The sequence below is a fragment of the Rhea americana genome, unplaced genomic scaffold (genome assembly GCF_003343005.1).
Source record: "Rhea americana isolate MKP2758 unplaced genomic scaffold, rheAme1 scaffold_88, whole genome shotgun sequence".
Classification (NCBI taxonomy): Eukaryota; Metazoa; Chordata; class Aves; order Rheiformes; family Rheidae; genus Rhea; species Rhea americana.
In genome coordinates this window covers 3,034,667-3,058,548 of record NW_028187066.1, presented here as the reverse complement: position 1 = coordinate 3,058,548, position 23,882 = coordinate 3,034,667, and the positions used below count along the sequence as shown (strand labels likewise).

The 23,882-nt window shown below is 38.8% G+C and overlaps 2 protein-coding genes across 6 annotated transcripts in view; one reads left to right on the top strand and one right to left on the bottom strand.

Moving 5' to 3' along the window:
• Positions 1–6,303, top strand: part of GRIP1 (glutamate receptor interacting protein 1) — a 160,439-nt gene extending 154,136 nt beyond the window's left edge. For all 3 annotated transcript variants that reach the window (XM_085323818.1, XM_085323817.1, XM_085323816.1), the window contains exons 23-24: positions 3,533–3,679; positions 4,609–6,303. In XM_085323818.1, the coding sequence (XP_085179944.1) occupies positions 3,533–3,679; positions 4,609–4,842 (381 nt within the window). In that variant the 3' untranslated portion in view covers positions 4,843–6,303. The remainder of the gene's footprint in view (positions 1–3,532; positions 3,680–4,608) is intronic.
• Positions 6,304–6,399: 96 nt separating this feature from the next.
• HELB (DNA helicase B) lies at positions 6,400–23,305 on the bottom strand. 3 transcript variants are annotated; one of them, XM_085323819.1, is made up of 13 exons: positions 23,083–23,305; positions 21,600–21,974; positions 18,948–19,174; positions 16,747–17,619; positions 15,182–15,350; positions 14,254–14,395; positions 12,935–13,065; positions 11,864–11,948; positions 10,273–10,332; positions 9,439–9,649; positions 8,446–8,580; positions 7,759–8,211; positions 6,400–7,429 (listed from the first exon to the last, which is right to left on the bottom strand). In XM_085323819.1, exons 1-13 carry the CDS (start codon positions 23,303–23,305, stop codon positions 7,343–7,345), a joined length of 3,171 nt encoding a protein of 1,056 aa, XP_085179945.1. In that variant the 3' UTR covers positions 6,400–7,342. The 3 variants fall into 3 exon arrangements, with proteins under 3 accessions (XP_085179945.1, XP_085179947.1, XP_085179946.1); XM_085323821.1 differs by lacking the exon at positions 23,083–23,305 and adding an exon at positions 22,294–22,333; XM_085323820.1 differs by lacking the exon at positions 8,446–8,580.
• Positions 23,306–23,882: the final 577 nt, after the last annotated feature.

Genomic DNA, 23,882 nt, shown 5'->3' with positions numbered 1-23,882 from the left:
ATAACTGCAAATGAGTAAGTCTAAGGGACCAGTGTGCTCAGCAGACTGTCCTTTCCAGATGTGCACCTCTCAGAAAGGTAACCCAGCCCTGGGCATTACCTTGCTTAATGCTTAAACTTTGCCATAAGTTAATGTGTATTCTTCACTGCTATTTTGTATTTTACTGCATTCCTTTCATCAAATATTTGCTTCAACCCTCTTTTGTCCTGAGGAAGGTAGGATTGATATCTGAACAGGATCATATAAATGTTTTAAAACATTTTTTCTAGACAGTTTAATAAGTAACATTTAATTTAACTGGATAGCTTATTGCCGTATCAGTACCCAAATCTAATTAATGCCTTTAATTGTTTTTATCTACCAAGGTAAACATATGGATTAATATTTTTCTAAAAATCATAGGGGACCATTTTTAAAAGTTTCGTACAATAAGCATTCCTCTGAGAGCAAAAATAAATACCAGGCATTAGATATTTTTTCAACATTTTTATTGCATATAGTCATTAACTTAAAATTACAGGTGGTTAAAATACCTGAATAGCTGATTTGTGCAAGATGTATGAATTTAGATTAAGCATTTTCTCATAAATTTGAGACGGCAGAAGCCATAGAAATAGGCTCAAAACTTGTAAACTTCCATTTAAAATTTGTGAATATTTAATTGCTTATGAAATACGATTTAAATTTTCATTGCAGCTTTTTTTGCCTTAGTCTCCTGATACAAATTTGGAAGTCTGACAAATCTTCTACAATATAACATTGAGATCAAAACATCCAAACAGTTACGATCAGAAAAAAACGTAGTATGATTTAGGTGTTAACATGAATTAGCTACAATCTCATACCCATCAGAAAGGCTGTGTCCACCGCAAGGAAATACGAGCTACCTGTGTGAACAGGCTTTGCCCATACGCGTTATTCAATAAAAAGCAGGGTATTTCTGATAGCAAGGCTTTTTATCTGAGATTGCCTTTTAAGAATATATGCTGCCATAAAAAATGATAGCCCCAAAATTATAGCCAGATCTATATAAAAGAAAGTTCTCAGCAGATGACTCACATCTAAAAAATGTGATGGCTGTCAAACATACAGCAATATTACAGCATCATTTCTTAAATTAATGAATGTCAGTTTCTTTAATTTCTGAGCTCGTCTTAAATAAACTAGAAGTCAAGAGATGATAGCCATAAAGGAAAACAGTTTTTTTAAAATCTCTTATAATCTGTAGATTTTAAGAGACACAAGAAGTAGAGTATATTTAATGATACGTAGAAGTTCTGATTGCCAGACAGTGACTGCTTCCCTTCCAGAATGCCCAGTCCACATCAGTCCAGAAAGTCCAATTTGGATGAGTGGGAAGGCGCTAAAAGCCTTTGGATGCTCACTCTCAGGTTGTGCTTCCCTCGCCCCCATCCTGCAGTACTTGCCACTCTCCTACAAATGCCCTTCCTCACTGCTATAGCCAAGTGCCACTTCGTGTCCCTTATCACACTGTTTTTGACTCCCCACCTGGACCTGTGTTTCCCCCGGCCGTTACAATAGACAAGATGGGCCCCAGCACTGATGTGGAATGACACTTCCTATAGATCTGTAGGACAGAATTTGTAAATGTTTTGTTTGCTAATAGACCACTTCATAGAAATAGGGAAAAACACTGTCCTGGAACATACACRTGGTACATGCAAAATCATTCTCTGCTTTAGCTTGGCTTTGATAAGGTCTTGACTGTTACGGAGTGTGCTGTTTGAGGTCTGAAAATTAAAGCAAGCTGTTTACCAACTGAACTGCATCCAGAGGAAAAGCAGTAAGACCAGTCTTTGTTCCACGTAACTGCAAAAAAGGAGGGAATAAAGGATCTGCTTGTTCACTGTGGATAGCAATGGGCTTAAATCTCAGCAAGGGAGATGATTTAGTTTAGACAAAAGGAAAACATCTGAAGCACTGGAAGAGATTACTGTGGTAGACTGCTTTGGTAAAGCCTCCACTACTGGAGACTTTAAGAAGCAAGAAACATAAAGGTCTCGTCTTGGTAATGAGTTAGATACAGCTGATCCTGTCTTAGGCAAGAGTACAGTCTAGATGGCCTCAGAGAGTGAGTCCCCTGCTTCATACAGGTTTGTAGTTCATCTAAGGATGGATTGAGCTCCACTTAACTCCAGTGCCTGAAGGAAGAGGAAAGAGGAAGGAAAAGGAATGAGTGGGAAGGGGAAGTTCCTTTAAACGCTGTGCCATCTGTACTAGAACAGTCTATATTGTCTCATTCCTACGTGCACTTTCTGTCAAGGCCTCTTGGAGAAGCATCAAGGCTTCTTGTAGAAGCAGTTGACATGAAAACACTCCTATCATCATTTATGTCAGTGTGGAAGAAGTTATAATCATCTCATTTAAAGAAAGTTTGTGTCTCAGCCAATTGCTAATTATTTTTCATTCTTGCCTGAAAGTGCACACAAATCTGCCAACAAAATATATCATGCTCCTTTATTTATTTTTTTTTTAGTTTGTAGTCTTACTTGAAGATTAGTCTTGTGGCAGTCTCATAACAGCTTCAAACATATTTGAGAACAAAACCATATTAGGCATACTGCCATATCGCAAACCAAAGAGTCTCTTGATAAATTGTTAGGGATTTCCTGGAGTCCTGCTGGTACATCAGCTGTCACAACAAACTAAAATTATTCTCGAATTATTTTGATTCTGCAGAGGTTTGTCAGCACCTGAAGTGCCATTCAACCCTGCAAATTCACACTACCATTGAAGAAAGCATGACAGGTTCAGCAATAAGTTAGGTTGAGGGCAGATGGGAGAGAGGAGGAAGAGGGTGGGCTTGAGCCTAGCAGTTGCCAGGAGGTTCAACATTGCAGATCCCAACCCAAAAAAAGAGCATTGCTGCAAAAGAAAACGCCTTTGCTTAGGTAGTGGGGTGGTCGGTGTGGCTTTCTGCTTTGCTGCGCAGTACAGAGGAAGGGATAAAAAGGGATGAGGAAGATCCGGTGCACAGAGAGGGATGACTGGTGTGTGTATGGGTGTTCCTGCTCGCTGTGGTGTGAGATGGGCCCACCACAGGCCAGGGACGCAAATGCTGCCTGCTGCCAGAGCTTCTGACTCCTCCTCTGTGAAATAAATGAATTTTCAGCACAACCTGGAAAGGATTCGTTCTCTGACCACCTCAGAAACCTTCCCCTAAAGTAGTTCTATTAATTGCTATTTTGTGCTTTCAAATGCCCCGCTCTTGCTACAGCTGCGCCGATGTGGCGCAGTTGGTTTTCCTCAGCGGTTCCTTCTTGCATTTGCGCCTGCTTGAAGACCGTGCAGTAGCTGCTGTGTGCCCACTTTGGAGCCTGGGCCTGGCCACCGCTTGGCCAAAAGCCCCAAGGGCCGCCGTTGCCTGGTGCGGGAGCTGGCACTTTGCCTCCGTACGTGGCCTCGGGCCCCTCGGTCTAATGTGAGTTAAACTTAGTGCATACAGAAGTGCTAACAACTTTTTTTTTTTTCTTTCTTTCTTTTTTCCTTATCGTGTCAAATGCCTCCACAGGTAACTTTGTACAAGGACTCTGATGGAGAGGATTTTGGGTTCAGTGTCTCGGATGGTTTATTGGAAAAAGGAGTGTATGTTAAAAATATTCGACCGGCTGGACCTGGGGATCTGGGCGGTTTAAAACCGTATGACAGACTTCTGCAGGTAATGGTCATGCCGCCACGCAGGGCTGGCGGGCCCGGCACAGCCCTGAGCGCCCGCACGCCTGCGGCTGCAGGAAGCTGCGCTGCTGCTCCCGTGGAACAGCTCCGTTACAGCTGCCTTGCAGATCATGTTTTAGATGTCATAGAGTGTGTGTATGTGTATCTCTGCTAGGAAATATGGGGAGGTGGGCAGGGAAAGAGGGAAGATTACGCTGCACCACAGGCCACCTAAGTAAGAAGTCACTTGCTTACATTCTGGGTAAGAAAAGTTAAGACTTCATGATGATCTGGGGTTTTTGTGCACTGGTACTAGGCTAGATTTTTCTATAAAGTTTTATTTATAGAAACAAATTTCAGAAAGTTAGATATTTCAGAACACCAAAGGAAGCACACAGATGCTCGCTGGAAAGTTAGGATTTCCCATGGCATTTCCAGACAGATTGGTAGAGACTTTAACATCATTGTTTTTGCACTTTTAATCTGAGTTGATTGCCCTGCTTCTAATCACTGTAACCACTGAGCCCCAAAGTGACTGGTGGGGAAAAAAATAATTTTTTGTCAACTAGTCCAATAAAGTATTTTACATATTAAAACCACTAAAAATCTGCTGAAGTTTTTGCTATGATCTGTTGTACTTAGATTAATGAACATTGTGAAAGTGAGGAAGAACTACGTGCCATTAAAAGTCATTTGTGGTAGCCACTGTGGCAGCTGACAGCAGCCATCCCCACGTGCCGCTCCACAGAATACTAACCGTGGGCTTCAGACCTGACCCCACGCTTAAACAGTCTGCACTGAACCCTTCGCTGCCTGGTCTAGCTCAGGGAGGTTTCCGTCCTATTCCGGAGGACAGTCCTGTGCCCTTGGTTCATGCCACCTCGTTCTGCTTTCCTAAAACAGTTAACAGAAATGCATCTTCTAATCTTCCAGGTAAACCATGTTCGGACCAGAGACTTTGACTGCTGCCTAGTTGTGCCCCTCATCGCTGAATCTGGCAATAAGCTGGAACTRGTTATTAGCAGAAACCCACTGGCATCTCAGCAAGGAAGCGCAGAACAACCAACTTCAGCAAGCAGGGACTGGAGTGATCAGACTAATGCCTTCCTTCAGCAGACGGGACACGCTGTCAACACAGAGACACGGGAGCCTACGAATACCTTATAGCAGTAAATCATTTCAGTGGGACATTTGGTAGTGAAAGACAATTATGGTGCTAAATCCCTTTAAGACTTTTCTGAGACTGAGGCTCAGATGTCATATGGCACTAAAAAGCACAGGAGGATCAGTCTGTCCGTCTCAAGGCTTATATTCATGGTCACTTTTGAAAGCCTTTAATTTGTAGTTTAGTCATTGCATTCTAAACAGTCTACCATTAGCAACAGTGAATAAAAAAACATAAAGGCCTGCCCCCACCCCCACMCCCCAAATAAGAAAGCAGGGAGATAATTTAGATATGATTTAAATGTTCCTTTCCCTCAAACAGCTTCTGTGCTTTGAGGGAAAAGCATGGAGTTAATCTGTCATAATGGTGTCCAGGTTATACTGTTCTTATAAACACTTTTTAGCTGCCAACGACTGTCTGAGGATGAGCAAGGACAGCATGTTGCACCGTGTTTTCTTATAAACTGGTTAGAACAGGAATTTTGGGGAACATCATTATTCCACTGGCAGTTGTTGTCTTCAGACAAAGCACTGCTGAGACATTTTAACAAAATTCACGTAGGAAGCTGCTGTATGTGATGAACATTATCCCCCCAACTGCAGTAAATTTTTATTAGAATATATGTTATTCCCTATGCAATGAATTATTTAATGATACATCTTGCAACCAATGAGTTTTTTTTTTTTTTAAGCAGAGACTTTTTCGACATTGGGATAAAACATCTGAAGGATTACTGATGAGTAAAACTGAAATGAGTTTAGACAAATTAGAAAGGTTTTAAAGAAACATGATTTTTTAACTATATCTAAGATTGATATCAAAGCTCTTTAATGATCGATAAAACTCTAAACTTGTAGTGTTACATATGAGCTCTCTTTGTAAGTCAAACAATTTCTTGAGGGGACTAAAGTCCATTTAAATAAGCTTTGTTTTCAGCCTTCTTTATGATAAATGTATCCCCCACAACACGTTTTTAGAATTTAAAAATTGTAAATATGTTTTACAAACACATCACACACATTCTCTCCTACTCCCACTCCCCCACCCCAAAGCAATAAAATACTGCCAGTTGCTTTATAAGCTCACCAGCAGCTGCTTTGGTTTATTCCAGTATTCAAATTGTTATGGTAATTATTGTTATTGGTGAATATAAAGATACTGGATTTGTACATTTGTAGAGTCTCCATATCTAAGCAACCACCTTACAGAGTTTTCTGGTCAATTTAAACTGTCTAACTGTATCCGTATTGCTGTTTCCCATAAATGAACAAGCTCACTTGCCCTGCACACACAAGTACGTCTGATTTGTATTTCAGCACTGCCGGAAATGACATTCAATGCTGAATCATGTAAAAATAATGTTCATGAGTCACTTAAATATGTATTTTTATTTGTAACAAATAAGTATTAAACTGTAAAGTATTTTTGTACAAATTTAATACTTTAATAGCATGATATTTATCGTCTATGTATGTTTTTTTGAAATTCAAACTGTTGCAAATATTTGTATGGAAAAACTGTATAAATTGAAATAAACAGTGATTTAAAGACATTAACAATGAGGTAGTACTCTTCTACTTTAATTTTGTTCCACACACATATAATTACAGTTTTAATAAAAAAAAAAAATACCATCTTTACATTTGTGGTACACTTACTTACTTACCTATAAAAAAATTTTTGTTATGGCAGGACAAAAAGCCATTCAGATTTTAGTAGCGCTGGTCTGAAGTCTGATTAGAACATTCAGGTTATTTAATCCTGAAAATCACAGTGCATCAAGTCAAGTAGCACAGAAGAAAAAATGGTGGGGGGGGGGGGCAGAAAAGGTACATTATTTGAACTGTGACTTGGAATTTTGCTTTTCTTACCAAGATCATTAGCAGCATAAAACTTCATTGGGTGGAAACAGCACTGGCAAGTTTTACATCTCCTAAGATACCAAGGGGAAAATTTTTCTTTGCGGGTCAGTGATGATTGAAACTTGCTGCTTCTGTTCATAACACGATTGAAATTCATGATCCTGCCAAGCTTCGTGCCCATAGTTCTGCCCTATCGGACACGGCTGAAGTCCCCTTTGGACACTGTCTAGCTTTTGACTCAACAGCACACTGTAGTTTTTGGAAARGTAACAACAGCTTCTAATCAATGCTGCAGCATTACAAGCTCTGTACAACTTGGCACAGATAGAATGTTTAAACCAAGAAATTCCAATGTATTATTCAAGGAAACATCTGGCTCATAATAGGCCTGTAAGTTGATTTTTTTGTGCAAATAAAAGAATGGWATGGTTTTGGTGACTAACACACCAACATATCTTCTACTAATAACAGATCACTGAAAATACGAAAGGCTAACTTTAAAACAAGCTGCCCTTCCAAAAAAATAGAAATACAAGAAAGTTGTTGAAAATCTCTGCATATCTAGTTTCTCCAGTCCAGAAACCTTATTTTAAAGCTGTRGAAAACAAGTATACTCATTAGGACAACAGCTGATTGCTTGTTAGCTTTTGAAAAGCTTCCTAGGAGTTATATGTTCCAAAGTTAGATTCTTGATTCTGGAAGACGCAAGTGGGGAGTCTCCATTTGTCTGTCAAAACAAAACCAAAGCGTTACCAAAGAAGTTGACATCTGTGCAAAGAGACCAAGTTAATATAGTCTAAGTTAGTCAACAGAATGCTGACTGTGACTGGCATTATAATTTATTTTTTCCCCCCATCAGCCATATATTACCCTGGGAAAGTATCTGCCAAACTTGATTGCTTCACAGATTACTGGTCATCTTACTAATAACTTGAAAATCATTACATAAATAATAATAATAAAAAAATCCAGCACGTAATAGTATCCAGGCCATTTGCACTGCTGAAAAAGAGTGCAATGATTTGTTCTACACTTTCTCAGTAAAGAGATACTTACCACGGGTGTTTCCATAACATCCCCCGAGTTTGCCGTAAGACTCCTTTGTCTTTTATTTGGACTTATCTGCTGTGAACTACTGGTCTGCTCTTCACTAAGAACTGCAGACCCTTCTTGTTTAATCGAGTCAGTTACAGGTTCAGATGAGCCAGGAGCCTCTGCAGTTACAGAAACAGACTGAATCTCAAATTCTTGATTTTGCCAGCTCTTCTTCAGGGGAGGAGAAGTTTGGTTTTTTTCACGGTTGTTTATTTCTGCAATGGTCTCTCTCAAATATTTCTGTAAGCGAGTTTTTCTGGGGATGTTCCTGTTAGTGACTGCTTTCTTGAGGTGCATCTCTTCAGCTATAACATAGACTCGGCAGCGTCCTCTGGTCACAGCCGTGTACACATGCTGCCAGTGCTGACGACCTGGATTCCCAACTACRTAGACAACAGTTTTTTCCTCGGAACCCTGAAATACGTTCAAGAATTTCTTACCAAATTAAAATCGTCTCCAATAATGAAAAAACAAAGCTTACAAGGAAAGGAAATCAGAGAGAACTGCGACACTGGAAAGTGTCTTCTGTTCTGCATTCATGGAATTTTAGTTTCAGGGGAGCCTCTGACACTTTCAGGTGAAAGTCCAATGCGTTACTGAGATAGATAAAGTCATGGTAGAGTTTTACCAGCTCGTAATGCTTCCTACCTGAAATGTGTGAATAGTTCTGGCCCATGCATGTTTTATATGACATAGCTTCTTCAATGCCTTATACACCACAGTGAATGTGGAGCCATATGTGGTGTTGATGGTCAGTAAGCGCTGTTTATTAATTTCTACATCCTAAAGACATAGCACAGGAACACAGCAGTAAGCTCATATCAGCTGTTTGATCAATGTCTATACATCTACATAAGAAGTCTACATGCTATCTCTCCCTGAATTTAAAATAGCTTCAATGTCAACTAAGTGAAATAGTTTTGAAGATGCTAAACTCAAAGATTGCTGTCTTTCACTGACTAGATTTGAGGAAACTAGTTCCACAGCCTACCTGACTTTAAAAAGCTAAAAAAAAAAAAAAAAAAAAAAAGGAAGTTTTAACCCCCAGAAAACTTACCTAAGATTATCTTAGGGCAACGTGACATATTACCAAAAAGGTCCATTTAACATTTTGTTGCTACAAATGGGGAAGAGTCTGCTCTCGTCCCACCAACTCTGTGCTTCCCCCTTGCCTAGCACAAATCCTGGTATTCACTGGACTCTTTGCTAAGTCAATTCAACTCAATCAAACCCAGCAGAAAAATARAGGATTGGGAGTTGGTTAAGTTTTTGTCAGGTTAGTTTTCTGCCRGGGAAGACTCTGGCTGTCACATTAGCTTTATTTAAAGACTGTATTTTTACCCATATCCAAAAGATACCGCATTTCAGTTGGAATTTGAGCAAGAATTCATAACACAAAGTAAAAGTAGACCAACTGAAACAGGTTTTACATGAACTCCCACGGACGTATTTTGTTCAATTCTCTGTTGTATTCTGCCTCTTTTTTTGTAATAGGGTAGCCTTTCACATGACAGTTTTGGYAGAACTAAGCATCTATTGTGAACTAAACCTTCAAAATGTGAATTCTTTTAGTTGGGGATTCAGCAAGGATTGAAACAGCTACCACTAATTTTTGTGCAAGTTCCTGCACCAACTACTTACATCTGCTATGAAAAATATGTCTCCATTGCACAGTCGTTTGCCTTCCTCAATAGTCTCTGCAGCTAGTGGGGGTTTTCCACTTTTGTATTCACAGCAATCAGGATCAGGATTCCTGCTGAAACCACGGCCTGGCAAGAGATCCTTGAGATAGGTATTTCGCATGCAACAAATCTTGTCATCAGTTTGAAATACAAGTCGTCTTTTATGGTCTCTAGGTGAGGAAAAGAAAGAGAGAGAAATGGACACAAAGCATGCATTGTATAATCACACAGTATTTCTTCTTCCACTGAATGAATCCAGTATACTTGTGCCAGATTAAAAATATTCAAAACATAAAACATAACACACAAAACATAAAACAAAAAAATATTCAAAACACTTAAGACAACTCTTAAATTTAAAAGGTATTTGTCTATGTTTTGTAAAAGTTTTGGTAAAATCAGTAATATGGAGCAGTACTGAAATGCTGCTTTCAAAAATATTTCAGAATCTACTCAGAAATCATATAGTAGGAAAAATAATTAACCTTGGTTTAAAATCAACTTTAAATACTCAGCATAACTCAAAAACCTGAAATTCATATATTGATAAGTAATTTAAATTAAATGCAAACAGTTAGTTTATAATATTTCTATTCACAGTTCAGGCTGAAACTGAAGGACCCACCAAAGAAAGATTCCTTATAGTAAAAATGACCCATAACATAATCAATCAGATCTACATGATACTCTAAAACCAGTTCTACAATTTTATTTTAGGTTGCTGGCCTTTTGTATGACACTTCAAAAACCAAGAGAGACTGGTAAAGGGAAAAATTGCACAATACTGGCTTACCTGGTTAAATGGTTTGAATAGTACTGGCAACAAAGTTCATTTATTAGATCACAATCTTGCCTAAAACATAAAAAAYATGAACAAGAAAACAAAATCGATGCATTTAAAGAAAACAAGACATAAAACAATTACAATCAATGTCACATTAGCCTTAATTAAAAAGTAATGGAAAAAGCATCTTTTAGTTATGATCTTCTACGAACAACTATAAACAATTTTTGGATTCAGAGTTTAAAAGACAGCAGTAAAGCTATAGTTTTGCTGAAATACTACTGTAGAAAGGCAGTGAGGTTTATGATGCATACCCAGATTAGTCACATTAATCTTGAAAATAAACAGCAAATCTAGAGGAAAAATGGAAGCCTGGATATATTTTTTTTTTCTGTCTATGGCTATATTAGAACTAGACACATGATTTGGTCATTTTATATATTTTTGTTTTAAAGACCAGGAATTTTAACCTTTAAAGACAGATTAAGTACCTGTAAACATACAGAAAAATCTTAAATGGAAACTGTAAATAACAGTATAGTACCTGCAAGCAAGTTGAGAAATTAAACTGACTCTAGAGTTGCTCAGTGTTCACAACAAACACATAAACTTGCTAAAATTTATACATCAGTTTATTTGCACACTAGCAACCTACAGTGTTTTTAACTGCTAAGAAGAAGTTCTTCACAAATAAAAGCAGAAAGTTTTTCTTCTTTTCAGTACCCTTTTTGAAGGGTAAAGTGGAAGTGTAATGCTATGGACTCCAGTACAAGCAATACTTTCAGCATTTCTATGAGATCTCCTGTACTATTTATGTCCCTGTGACAGTTCACATCATTATCAGTGATAACCAACATTTCCTGCCCTTCTTGGAAGCCTGTTAGAGCCATACATCTCACCTCTTCCTTCTTAAATGACTGGTACTGTGCTTCCAAATACCCAGGATGTAGGCATCTACCGCTAACAGGAGCACTAATGCACATGAGATTATACGACTAAATCTGGCCCTCATCAGATTATCAAAATGCATGTATCTTCTGCCAGTGATGAACATCCATCTGCTCTGGTGACATAAGCACAAGCAGCAGGTTGTATGCGCCCACCAGGCTCCCTGGAATTCTCCYCTTCCAGGATGGGGAATATTGAATATTTGAATATTGACCACATAATCTCATCTCATGGGGTTAAGGTGCATTACTTTATTTTGTAGGTTCCTCCAAGCAGTCAAGTCCTCATCTTTCCCTTCCACAGAACTCTGCACTGTCAGCAAATACCACAGCACAGGCTCTTGGAGAATCCAGTACAAAGACTGACCACTTATGTCCATTCTTTGTTTCCTTAATACAAACAATGCAGATGAACATGAATACAAAGGTAAAAAGCATGGTACAAAATAACATTATGCTTACAGAAAAATAAAGTTACTCTCCATGGAGAAACAGGGGACAACCAGAAGGCACAGGAAAAGACACAGGCCTGTTTTTCCCTCTAGCATTTTAACAGTACTGCCACTAGTTTCTCCAACTCGATGCATTCAGACATTTTTAGATCATGGCTGCTAGCAAGGATTTTTTCAATGTCTGCCTACATGCTCTGTTACCTTCTAAAAGCAATGAACTGTGATTGTCTGGCATCCTGCAATCCTGGTCCTTTTTTAAGTAAAGTCTTTATGGCAGTCTGCAAATCTGATTTAGAAGACATAAAAGATAAGGTATAAAAATATGCAGAACAAACAATTTAAGAGYGAAAAATATAATTCAGTATGAAATTGCCTTAGCTTATTTCTTGCTTCACTGTCATTTCAACTTGTTCAAAAAACACAAAACAAAACACCCCCACAAATAGCACAAATATACTTCCCCAAAAAAGCATCAAGCAGCTATCCTACAATTAAAATCTGGGAAGATAAAAGTCATGTGGAAGGACAGAAATTCTTATTTCTTTTTATTAAACAGCTGACTAGAATATATTTCATGTAAAAGAGTTTTGATAGAGCACATTAAAGMAGCAGATTATTTTTAAGCCATGGAACTATACATTTAGAAGAAATTCATTTTGCAGAATCTAAGTATTGTGTTTGCTGAATAAGTTACTTAAGTAAGGTGAAGTCATAATATTCATGCTTATTTTTTTCCACTTTACACTGCAATGCATATATGTATTTTCAAAGCATATAAAGTGGAGGCACCTATCCAATAATGGTCAAAAGACTAACCTCAACTCCAAACATTTTGAAATAAATATTGGTGTCTCCTCTAGTAAGAGCCTTTCCCTGTTTCCATTTTCTTGATTCTTCAGGAGAGCACACTCCTGTCCCAACACTATCCTGTAAGAGCTGCCATTACCCAAAACCCCTCACCTCTCAAAAAGTTTAATCCTATAAGGATTGACAGCTCATTCGCAACAAAAAAGCTGATCTAAGCTGCAACTCTTCCCTTTCAAAATGTAACGCTCCCATTTCGAAGATGGAACCCGACAGAGTATCCTCTGCCTTTACAGGTTTTGCTGTGTCCATTCATGTAAGGCAAAAGGTAAACTATGAATCTAACATTTATTTTTAAACCCAAAACAAACAACTGACTAAAACATTTCAAAATTGTTCATTCCATCCAAATAGTGTATGTTTTACAAAAGGGGAAGTCAAGATCACAGACTGAATATACACACATACTGTCACAGCCCCCACCAGAGGGCAAAGCAATAAAAATGAATTTCTTCTCAGGGCTTGGCATTTTCAGTTCTTCATTCCAACCAGCAACTTTTAGCACTTCATCAAATTCAGGAAGCTTCCGATTAGAGATTCTTGACAACAGGAGTGGTGGGAAAACAGAAAAGAAAAATGATTTCCAGTTAAAGAATTCCAGTGTACCCTCTGCTTCAGCCTGAATTTTAGCATTTACAAGTGTTTGCTCATCTACTATAAAATACATACACTGAAAATTCTTTTTCTGAGCATAACTTAAATTCACAGGGAAAAAATGGTAACTTATTCTCCAAACCTTTCAGCGGTACAGTAGATATTTAGTATCATCGGTATAGTCCTCCTCATAGGAGGAATCTGGAGTAACACAGAAATGCTACCAAGAACAGAAGAGAGGCAGCAGACGGAAGGGGACTGTGTAACATTGATTGTAATTCTGGACATCTTGCAAGAATTCAGATTATACTAAAACTTTCACTGATATCAAAAGGTATTGAGCACTCAGACCTAGATTTTGCTGTATCATGTTTTATAAAGAACATGTGGACTGGATTACTTCCATACAGAAAGTAATGCAAGTACTGGGAACATTTAGAGGTTCTATGTATCAGAAAAAATAAAGAGAGAAACTATCACTTTATGGCCTTTCACATCTAAATACTGGATGTATTTTAGCCTGTTTTAGCAGCAGTCACATTTATCAGCCACTTCTTAAAAACTTTTCATAGAGAACAAATTACAAATAATTTCTGAGTATCTAAAGTGTTCTGCGCACGCAGTCAGGTTCTGCACCACAGCTGAGCACCARTTAGACACAAAGCCCTCTCTTTGCAAGCTGATCTCCTGCACGCAAAATTCCACTATCACAAGCTGCACRATACATGACTTATGACATCTTAACTATTCATGTACTTAATGATTCACTAATCTTAACCTGGCTAACTCTTATTCTTGGACGAGGTCCAACTATCTCCACTGAAACAGATTGTGACAATTAGAAAACACAATTCACTTGGCCACAGCTAAAGGTATTTGACAGTGAAGGGCTTAATACCCCAATAAGACTCAAGAATATTCCAGCATATTTCAGGATTTTTAAATATATTCTCCAATACAAATACTCCAGACAAACCTTTTTTTTTCTTTTTTTTAATCAATGCTATCAGTTTTGAGTAAGAACCTGCAACAGAAACAGTACTAGAAAGTTAAATCCTGATGCACTACTATTTTGCAGATAAAGGACCAGAACAACTAAAATAATGCTTCTTATGAGCATAAGGAAATCCTACCTCGTTGCATTGTCTACAATTAATTGCGATTCAGCTCTGTGATTAGTTCGCAGTTCCACAGATAGTCCTTTGGATTTTAGGCCCTCGAAGACATCAGCTAGCATGTTACCAGGATCTATGCTTGGGAGCTGTCTAGTATCACCTAAAAAACCCACGAATTAATATTTGTGAGGAGCAACAGAGTATCTCTGAAAATATATCTTAAAAAGAATCACTGAAAATAATGAATACTCARCCTTCCTCGAGTGTAAAACAGCAATCATATGCTTCTCCAATATAATTTGTGAAATGAAACTTTCAAGAATCCTCAAGATTCTTAGAACCAAGCTGTAATGTAGTTTAATTCTTCACTCAATAATGTGCTGCTAGTAGCTGCAAATGATTCTGCATAACGAAGATACTGATCACCTTATCCAAACACACTTCAAAAGCTACATACCTAAAACTGAATGCTATAAATGGCATGTCCAAGATGCTAGAGGTTAAAGACCTGATTTTACATTCTTTTTTTTCCCTTTCTATATTAAAAATAAGTTGATTCTAACAATAAGATCTTCATGATATAATTTCTCTTCTAATATCTGATTCATACTGTAACACTAACTTCTTTTAAGCTTAAGGAAATCAGAAAAATTTCCGAGTCTCAAAACATAACATGAAGCTACTAAACGGAAGTCACAGTATTTTCCAGAATCAGACAAATCAGTAGCAGAATCAGAATCACCAGTAACAAGTAACAGAATAATATCACACTTACAGCTGAAGCACACTGGACTCTTCACATGAACAGATATCCAAGAACAGAACAACGTGTGACATTCTCGAGATTTTAAAGACTCAGCAAGAGCAGTGGTAGCTCTGATGCTTACACTATATATTGTGTATTATTAAATACTGTATAATCCTAATTGTATATTTTTCCACTTACCAAGAATAACAAGTTTGGCAAGCTGAGCATGCTCACATAAGAGCTTCAGCACTAAACTAAGAATRTGTACGGACACCAAGCTTCCTTCATCCACAACCAGAATTGTCACAGTAGAAAACTTCCATGGCAGTTGTTGACTCTGCTTCCATGATTTAAAACTATAGATGATCTAGAAACAAAACAAAATAATTTGAGTTCTGAAACTAATCAACTGTAAACAATCATCTTAAAAAGGTAGYCAGAGTGTGTTTTCTTCTGATGTTGTATTTAGAGGTACTATCTGAAGTTCTGAACTTAAACCTGTAAAGAATCAGAAGACTCAACCATTCGGTCTTATTTGTTTCCTCAGTGAACACATTTCTAGCTGAGATTACCAACACTCACTTACACAAATGCAAAAGCATCCTCAAATTAGGTAGCCTTAATGTAGAAAGATCTGCATGGCCTCTTTGAGAATTTCTRTGTATCAAATTCTGAAGCTTCTATGTAGTAGAAATATCACCATCCGATATGGAAAGAAATTGCTCTTATTCTAARTATGTAATGTCCTTTCTGTAAGTGGGAAACCCTTAGATCTACTGCAGTGGTTTCCCTAACTGTAAACTATCCAAGCTTCGTCTCCCCCTCCCAGCACTGCTCTGAACACATCAGGTCCTTGCTGCTCAAGTCATACCTTGCTCTGTTTGCTTTCACTTAAAGCTCCAGAAAACTATTTACAATGACTGCCCCACCAATTCTGAAAAACAACTGGCAGGCCACAGAGCAGGGCTACTTCACTTCTTTCCTCCAAGCATCTGAAAGGATACAAGATCAGCCATTAGGCTGCTCAATAACACAACATTTTCTTGCTACATCTGCTTGTTCGTACTAATAAACAGCCATCACTCCCCGTGGAGGAGGTACAGGCAACTACTCAGTCCCCAACACGGATAAGACAAGCTTACAGGATCTTTTGTATTATTGCAACTTTTACTTACACAAGTTATTCCACCCCTCCACTCTCCACCGCACCTTCCATCACCCAGGAAAAGGGAGACTTAAGTTTACTAACAAACAGTTTAATTTCTGCTTTTTTCTAAAAAYTGTTGTAAAACATATGCTATAAAGATTTACAGTAGTTAGGAAAACAGGGCATGAATGAAATCCACCTCATTACTCAACCCCAGCCTACGGTCTCTTCATAAATGTGCTGGCATCAACACGATTTCTACGCAACAGAGGACTAGAAAACAGCTCTGCTGTCTAGGGAAGATTTCTGCAGTTAATTTTAAATGCTGTAGATTACTCAGAGTACAAAAAATTGATACGATAAAAAGATCTGATGCTCTAGAAAGGCAGAAATTTGAGAAGTGCATAAGAAGTAGRGGAAAAAAAAGATGCAGCAAATAACAGATTTTATATCATTAAGATTCCTGATGCTGATTTTCACATACTGACAAGCTGTACCTTAAAATTATTAACAGCTATAAGTATCATAACAAAAGTCAATAATAAGCTTTATTCAAAACAAGAATGACATTGCCAAAACTTCTCTTAAAAGATAATTAAAAAAGAGAAATCCTTACCTGATGTAGGGTATACGCAGGAAACCTAGTTTTTTCACTCAAAAGGCTTGCTGCCCTCCCTGTAGGTGCAGTAAATAATACATTCAGAAGATTTTTTGTGCAAGTATTTTCTGACTCCCAATGATGATTAAATGTATTCCATTCCTCAGATGCATCCAGGTCTCCCTCAAAATCCTTAGAAGCAGCTTCCACTTCTTTTTCCATCAGCTTTAAGTGACGAAAAAGGCAGCTAACTATTGTACTCTTCCCACAACCTCCTTTTCCACTTATGATTGTGACAGGATTAGAGCAAATCTTTTCCATAGCAGTCACCTGATCTAGGTCTACCTCTGCTTTACTTTGGGAACCAGATGTAGACTCCACTTCCTTTTTAAGGAAGCTATTTTCACAATCATGATTTTCTGAACTATTTTCCTTAGCACACTCCATTTCATGAGCCTGGGTAACATTCATTTTAGTATCTACTATTTCTCTTGATGTCTCAGAAACATTAAGTACCTGTCTCACATCAACATCTAGTTGCCATGAATGGTTTGACAAAAGGTCACCTATGTGCATTGCTATGTTTTTTTCCGAGTTGTAAAGATGAGGCAGAAACACCATTTTTTTCTCCCTAATTACTATGTGCTGATCTTTCAAAAATTCAAGAGATTGCCAAGCATGCTCAATAGACATATCTTTAGATACAAAACGAGTTAATTCATCTTGATCTTCATAAGTATGTCCCATTTCTCTACATTGTTTCTTGAGTTGATCATACAGAATTAATGCATTCTTCTGCAATTCAGGAATCTTCCAGAGGACATGTTTGCACTGACAGAAGGCTGCCCATGCTGCTTCGCAATAAGGAAGGTTCAGYTCTCTATAGGTAATCTTCTCCCCAAAGAGAGTAAAAGCAAACACAGATTTATTTATTTCAGAAGATACTACTATCTTGCTGAATAACATTCCTGTCACTAAATACAAACTGCAGTTCACTGGGTAGAAGTCTACAAAATACATACATTTTTTATAATGTACAAAGTTATATTGCTTTTCAAACCATATGAAAGCAAAATATTTCAAAATGAGAGGGAACAATTTCCTGTTATTCTTCTGTACAAAACCAAAACTTTAAAACCAAAAACCTTGAACAGAAATTGGGTACTACAGACAACTTGTGTATCTGATTTGATGCACACCTAACTATCACAATTTCAAATACAGACACAACCTACCACAAAAGCAAAGCATAGGTAAGGTATCAGCCAGAATGCTGTATCCAGCTTTCAGACACGGCACTTCAAGGAACAGATGAAGTTTACCAAGACTGGAGGAATACTGTGAGAGACTGAGACGTACAGAGAAGATTAACTACTGTTGGGGGGGGGGGGCAGGGAGAAGAATTGGGCTTGCTCAGCCAAAGAGAGAAACGATTGTCTTCAAGTAGTAAAAAAAAACTGCAAGGAGAATACAGGGCTCGGTATAGGGAACAAGAGATAAAAAAAGCTTAAATCGCAATGAAGAATAGGCAAACCAGATGTTAGGAAAAGCTTTCTAATGCAAAAGATCTGAAACACTAGAATAGAAAAGTCAGAACATCAGGCACTGTGATAATACTGGTAGGCTGAAGCAAAGGGATTAACTCACCGCAGTTCTGCACTACTGAGCTTTAGCTCATGTTTGAGTACTAGGTTTAGTCATGGCTGCACGGCAAGGGTGGTGTCAGCAAATGAAAAAGAGAAGGAAAGCAGCAACTGCAAGTCTCATTATAAAAAAAAAAAAAAGAGAGAGAACCACTAGACCAGATGACCTCTTACAAAATCACTAGGATTTATTTTGYTATGAAAACACACACACTACTTAGATACTAAAAATAGATTCCATTTGCTTATATATATAAAAAAAGTGTCATTTTAAATTAGCTTTTTTTGGTCTGATTACCTCTAATACATAATTTTCTATTCCTTATAAAAAAGACTAAACAAAGTTTGTAACATGATCACTTTTAAATCTTTTGACACTGAGTTATTCTAGACCAGCTGAAAAATAAACATTCTTAAGAGTAAGCATAATCAATTATCCTCTTCAAATTAACTAAAGGTTATCTCCTACAAATGCCCAGCTCATACACTGAACATAACTGAAAGAACAGGATTATGGTCCAATGAAGATCAAATGTAATAAACGTCACATATCTTACCCTACTTAATATTACTTACCCTGCTGAATCCAAGTTTCCATGGCTCATTCTTTAATATATCATTCAATTTTGTTAGAAAGACATCTTGGAAATGTTCTTTCTCAACATCTGCACCACTGTTATTTTCAGTCTCTTTTTGCCAACACACTTTCTCCAAAATACAGCAAAAATGGCGTGGCAGAAGAACTGGTAAGAACTCCATGATCACTGGAAAATTCATAGCTACCAATACTGCCTTTCCTGCAACTGAATGCACCATAAACCAAGAGAGTTTTAAACAATATACAAAATAATTTATAAAGGCACTTTTATAAATACACTTTCACTTTTATCCCTCTCACTCTTCCATATCCAAAGCATCCCTAATATCTTTCTGTTTCTTACTCTTTGTAACTCTTTTAAGAATATTTTTAAATGAACCCTGAACTGCCATGACGGAAAAAAAAAAAAAAGTAAACAGGTGACAGATAAAACCAGCAACTAAAATGCTCATTTGGAAAATAAATATTATAAAGGTGGTTTAAACTGCATGTTTAATAGAATTTTGTAAAAAGTCAGTTCAGAGTTCATCATGCCTCCTTCTCTTATCTAAAGGTAATTTGCATACAAATGTACAAAAGAACATTTGCAATCCAAAATAGAAAAGCGGACTTGTAATTCTGTAATATCAGATCAGCACTTAGGAAAACAGTGCTCTGCCCTGAATTCAGGCCATTATTTTCCCTCTGTGTGCATCAGTTTTGGAATCTGTAAAACAGGGAGGATGAAACTGATTTTTTCTATAAATCGCTTTAGAAATGGATAGTTAAAAAAAAGTGAGAACTTTCAAAATTTTTATCTTTTAATATGCAAGAAAAAAAACACAATTTTTAAWGAGGTGCTAAGGAAATTTCAGAAGTTCAAATTTATAACATACATTTTTCTCAGCTAACTACATTTTCCTGTAACTATATTAGCTACAGAAAGGCAAAAATGAAACCCGTGTTTTTCCATGGAAGCAAATGCTCAGTTTTAAAGAGTCAACACACACTACTGCTAAATAAAAATAACATAAACTGCTTGACTCTGGAACAAATAATGACAAAAAAAATTAAAAGGCAACAACAGTAATAGCAGCAACAGGGCATACAGGAAGGTAATTGTTTCCATTGCCAATAAGAGAAAGGAGAAGAAGGATCAATTTGCAGTAAAGTCATTTAAGTTAGGCATTACAAAAAAATCTTCGAAGTACAACAGTAGAGAACAGGATATCACAACATGCTGCGCAATCTTCTTCACAGGCRATTTTATGAACAGAATAAACAAGTCTCAATCAGAAGTGATCTATATATCCCATTAAAACTCAAGCAGAGCACTAGATCAGTATTTCAAACACTACAGGTTGCAATCCCTTTGTAGTCATGAAAAGGTGGGKTTTTTTTAACGCTACAAAAACAACAAAAACGAAGTACACAGAATTACGAAAATATACTTTTCCCCTCTTTATACATTTGATCTGGAGTAAAGTCGCCTCAACTCCAGCAGAAGCTATGAGCTCTGTCTCAGTGCCTTTCCTGTCAGATACCAATTGGCTCTAAAAGAGTCACTTCCATCTTTTAACCTCATGCTGCCCTGTAATCTAGGTATTGGAAGGCTTCATTTGCTTGCATGTAATACKAGACCCAACCTGGCTGTATGGATTTACGCACAGCTGCTGCCGAATTTAAAGGTGGAATTCAGAGTACTGCATCCCATAGTACTGATATGTAAGTGCACACAGCACCAACCTAGGACTGAACAAATCTACTCTAGGAAGCAATGTGGCATAACAGAAACAGATATTTAGAGCAAAACAGAACAGCTGGTGCTGTGGGCATGCCTCAGACATTCCGCCTATACATATTTCAGGGTGTTTTGTTTCAGACTAGCTATAGTTTGGTCCCATGGACTGAATGTCATTAGTCATATGTTAGGTGTGCTACTGGAGCACATCTTTTGGTTAGCTTCATCCAGAATCCAGTCCATACTCTCAGAGGATGCTCCACAACATGAATCAAAGCACAACTGAGGACAAGAGGGATGTTTGTTTCAAAAGCACACTCCTGGTCCAATCTGTAACATGAATGTAGTCATACCAACCAAGGCCAGCACAGGATCCTCAGTGGTTTCATATTAGCTCAACATGGGGACAGTGCTTGCACACCATGCTCCCTAGCCCTCTCAATACAATGAAAAGGCTGCAAATACACTTAACCAATTCAACGTTGCTCGTTTGGATTGAGCTGAACTCACTAGCCTATGCTCTGCACTGCAAAGAACTGGCTGCATCATTTCTGAACACTACTTGCCCTAAAATGCCATACTGCCTTGTTTAAGCGTTGAATCCATAAGCCTTCATTGCATCGCAGTAAACCATACAGTGCTAGCATCAGTGTCTTTGCATCTGTAGCGCAGATAATTCTAGTTAGCAAACCCACAGACTTCAGTAAGTCCTTATATATCTGCAACTGTATTTGCACCTTTAATGCATTAGCAATCCCCCACTGCCCTCAAATTTAAGAGAGAGTCTTTGCACATTAAAAATTCATTTAAGTATACCCTTCACAAGAGGACATGATAGCCTGAACGTAGTATCTTAAAAACACAACTCATCAGCTTATAAAACTTTCAAAATAGCACACAATATACCTACAAGATTTCAAAACATACTGAAAGATATCAAAATCCTTGGTATCTCCTTGCTTCTTCCTCTTCTCTAAGTATGAAAGTTGGAATTGTTTTAGTTTTTCTTCAAGTTTGTTAAAACTCARCACAGACTGCCTAGGAAGCCAAGTAAAAAATTCTTGTTTAAAATAATCAGGAACAGCACATTCCTTAAGAAAGAGTGAAAAGACTTGTTGGTTATTTTCCTCTATATCAGTCCGCAGAAAATACGATGGATATCCTTGCACAAAGTATTTTAATCCCATTTTTTTAATTTTAACATTAACTGTCCACCAAGGGCCCACTAACGGAAAACGTCCAACTACTTCATACTCCTTTTTGGATTCTTCGTCTTGTATAATAACTGAAATTCAAAAAGAAAAATAAACCATTGTTACCACTAACTGGAAAGACAGTTGGTTTGATTAAAAAATTTTGGTTGTTCAAGCTTATTTTGATCATTTGTACTGTAAGTTGTATCAATAAAGAGCAAACAAGCATAGGTTTTCATAAAATACCTAATGCAGCCTTTCACAGTAGTATTTAAAAAAACACAACCAATCACAGAAACAAGCATTACAACTGACTATGACTCTCAAAGCRTCAGCTGTGCATAAATAATATTTGGTTATAACTATTTATCAAGAAAATTAAAGATACTGATATGTGGTTTAATATCATACCATTTATGCCACATTACATTTTCAGCTACGTTTTTAAATGATTTTGTCGCACAGAATATTGCACCAGGGTGCCTGCATGCTCCTCAGATACACATCTGCATACAAAATATTTCATGCAACTGAAACAGCCAAGTTATAAGCAATTAACAGTTTCAAAATAATAATAATAAAAAAGCTTTTAACATTCTGCAAGGTCTGGTTTGCCTCTGCTTTTCCTTCCTCCCCGCCTCACACACTCAGTAACATCAKGCTTCAGGCCACACTTTGGGGCTGCACACACAAACCGGATTAACAACTAAAATTCGGCCTACACTACAGTTTTGATTTTCCCCTAGTTACATAGTGGAGTTTAGCTGTTTCATAAGGGCTTTACAGATAAAATACTAGCTGCTCCACAGTCACCTGCCTTTTTAGGTACCAAGCTACAGAAACTAAGGGATCAGTAAGCCTCACTGCCGTCACTCTTAACATGTCATAAAGGCTACATGTATTTATAGATGTGAAATATTATTTTATACATTTGATGTTTCTAATACATGTTTTATAAATATATAACCCCCTTTGTACGAAATTAACTTGAATGGAAAACGTTTGTGCCTCCCCAGCTCTGACACGCCGCCGCCGGCGCGACCCGCGCCCGAGGCAGAGCCACCTCGGAGAGGGGCGGCCCGCGGGGCGCCGGCGGCTGCCCGGGCCGCGGCCGCCGCGCAGGGGAGGGCAGCGGACGGCCAGGATGAGGACGACGACGAGGACGAAGCGCCCCCCGGCCCCGCTCCCGCCGCCCCTCACCAGCTCGGCGCGGGGGCAGCGCGGCGGCCAGCTCCGGCCCGCTGCCGGAAGCCGCCAGGAGCGCGGCCTCCACGAAGCGCGGCTCCTCCTCGCCCTCCTCCTCGCCCTCCTCCTCGCCCTCATCGGCCTCGGCATCGGCCTCGGCATCGGCCCGCCGCCGCGGCGGCAGCAGCACCCCCCGCAGCTCCAGCAGGGAAGCTCGCCGCCCACCGGGGCTCGCCATGGCGCCGCGGGCAAGGCAGAGCGGGGCCAGGCGGCGCTCGCGGCCGAGAGACGGTCTGGGACGCGGGGCGGGTCCCGGTGTCGGCCGGGAGGGCGGGGCATGCCGCCATGTCGCGGGGTGCGGGGAGTGGGGGGAGGGGCCGCCATGTCGCGGGGAGCCGCGGCTGGGGCGCCGCCATGTCGCGGGGAGCCGCGGCTGGGGTGTGGGGGGTGCCGCCATGTCGCGGGGTGCCGCGGCGGGAGGGAAGTCGCCATGTCGCGGGGAGCTGTGGCTCCCCCGGCGGCTCTCGAGAGGCACTTGTTGATGGCGACGACAGGAAAAAAAAAAAAAATGTGACGGAGGACTCGAGAAACTGGTTTTGTGTGCACCCAGGGGAAACCGAAAATTCAAGAGTTGTGTGTATACGCCTCCGTAGCCTCTCTGGCATAGGAAGGAAGTGCTAAAATCCTCAGCAGGTCTGAGCCCTCTCCTTATGACAGTTTATACTCTTACATTGATACCCTACTGCAAAACCTGTGCTTTTATAAATTTAGGTGATAGTTCCATGTCTTTATATAATTTATATTGCAGAACCATC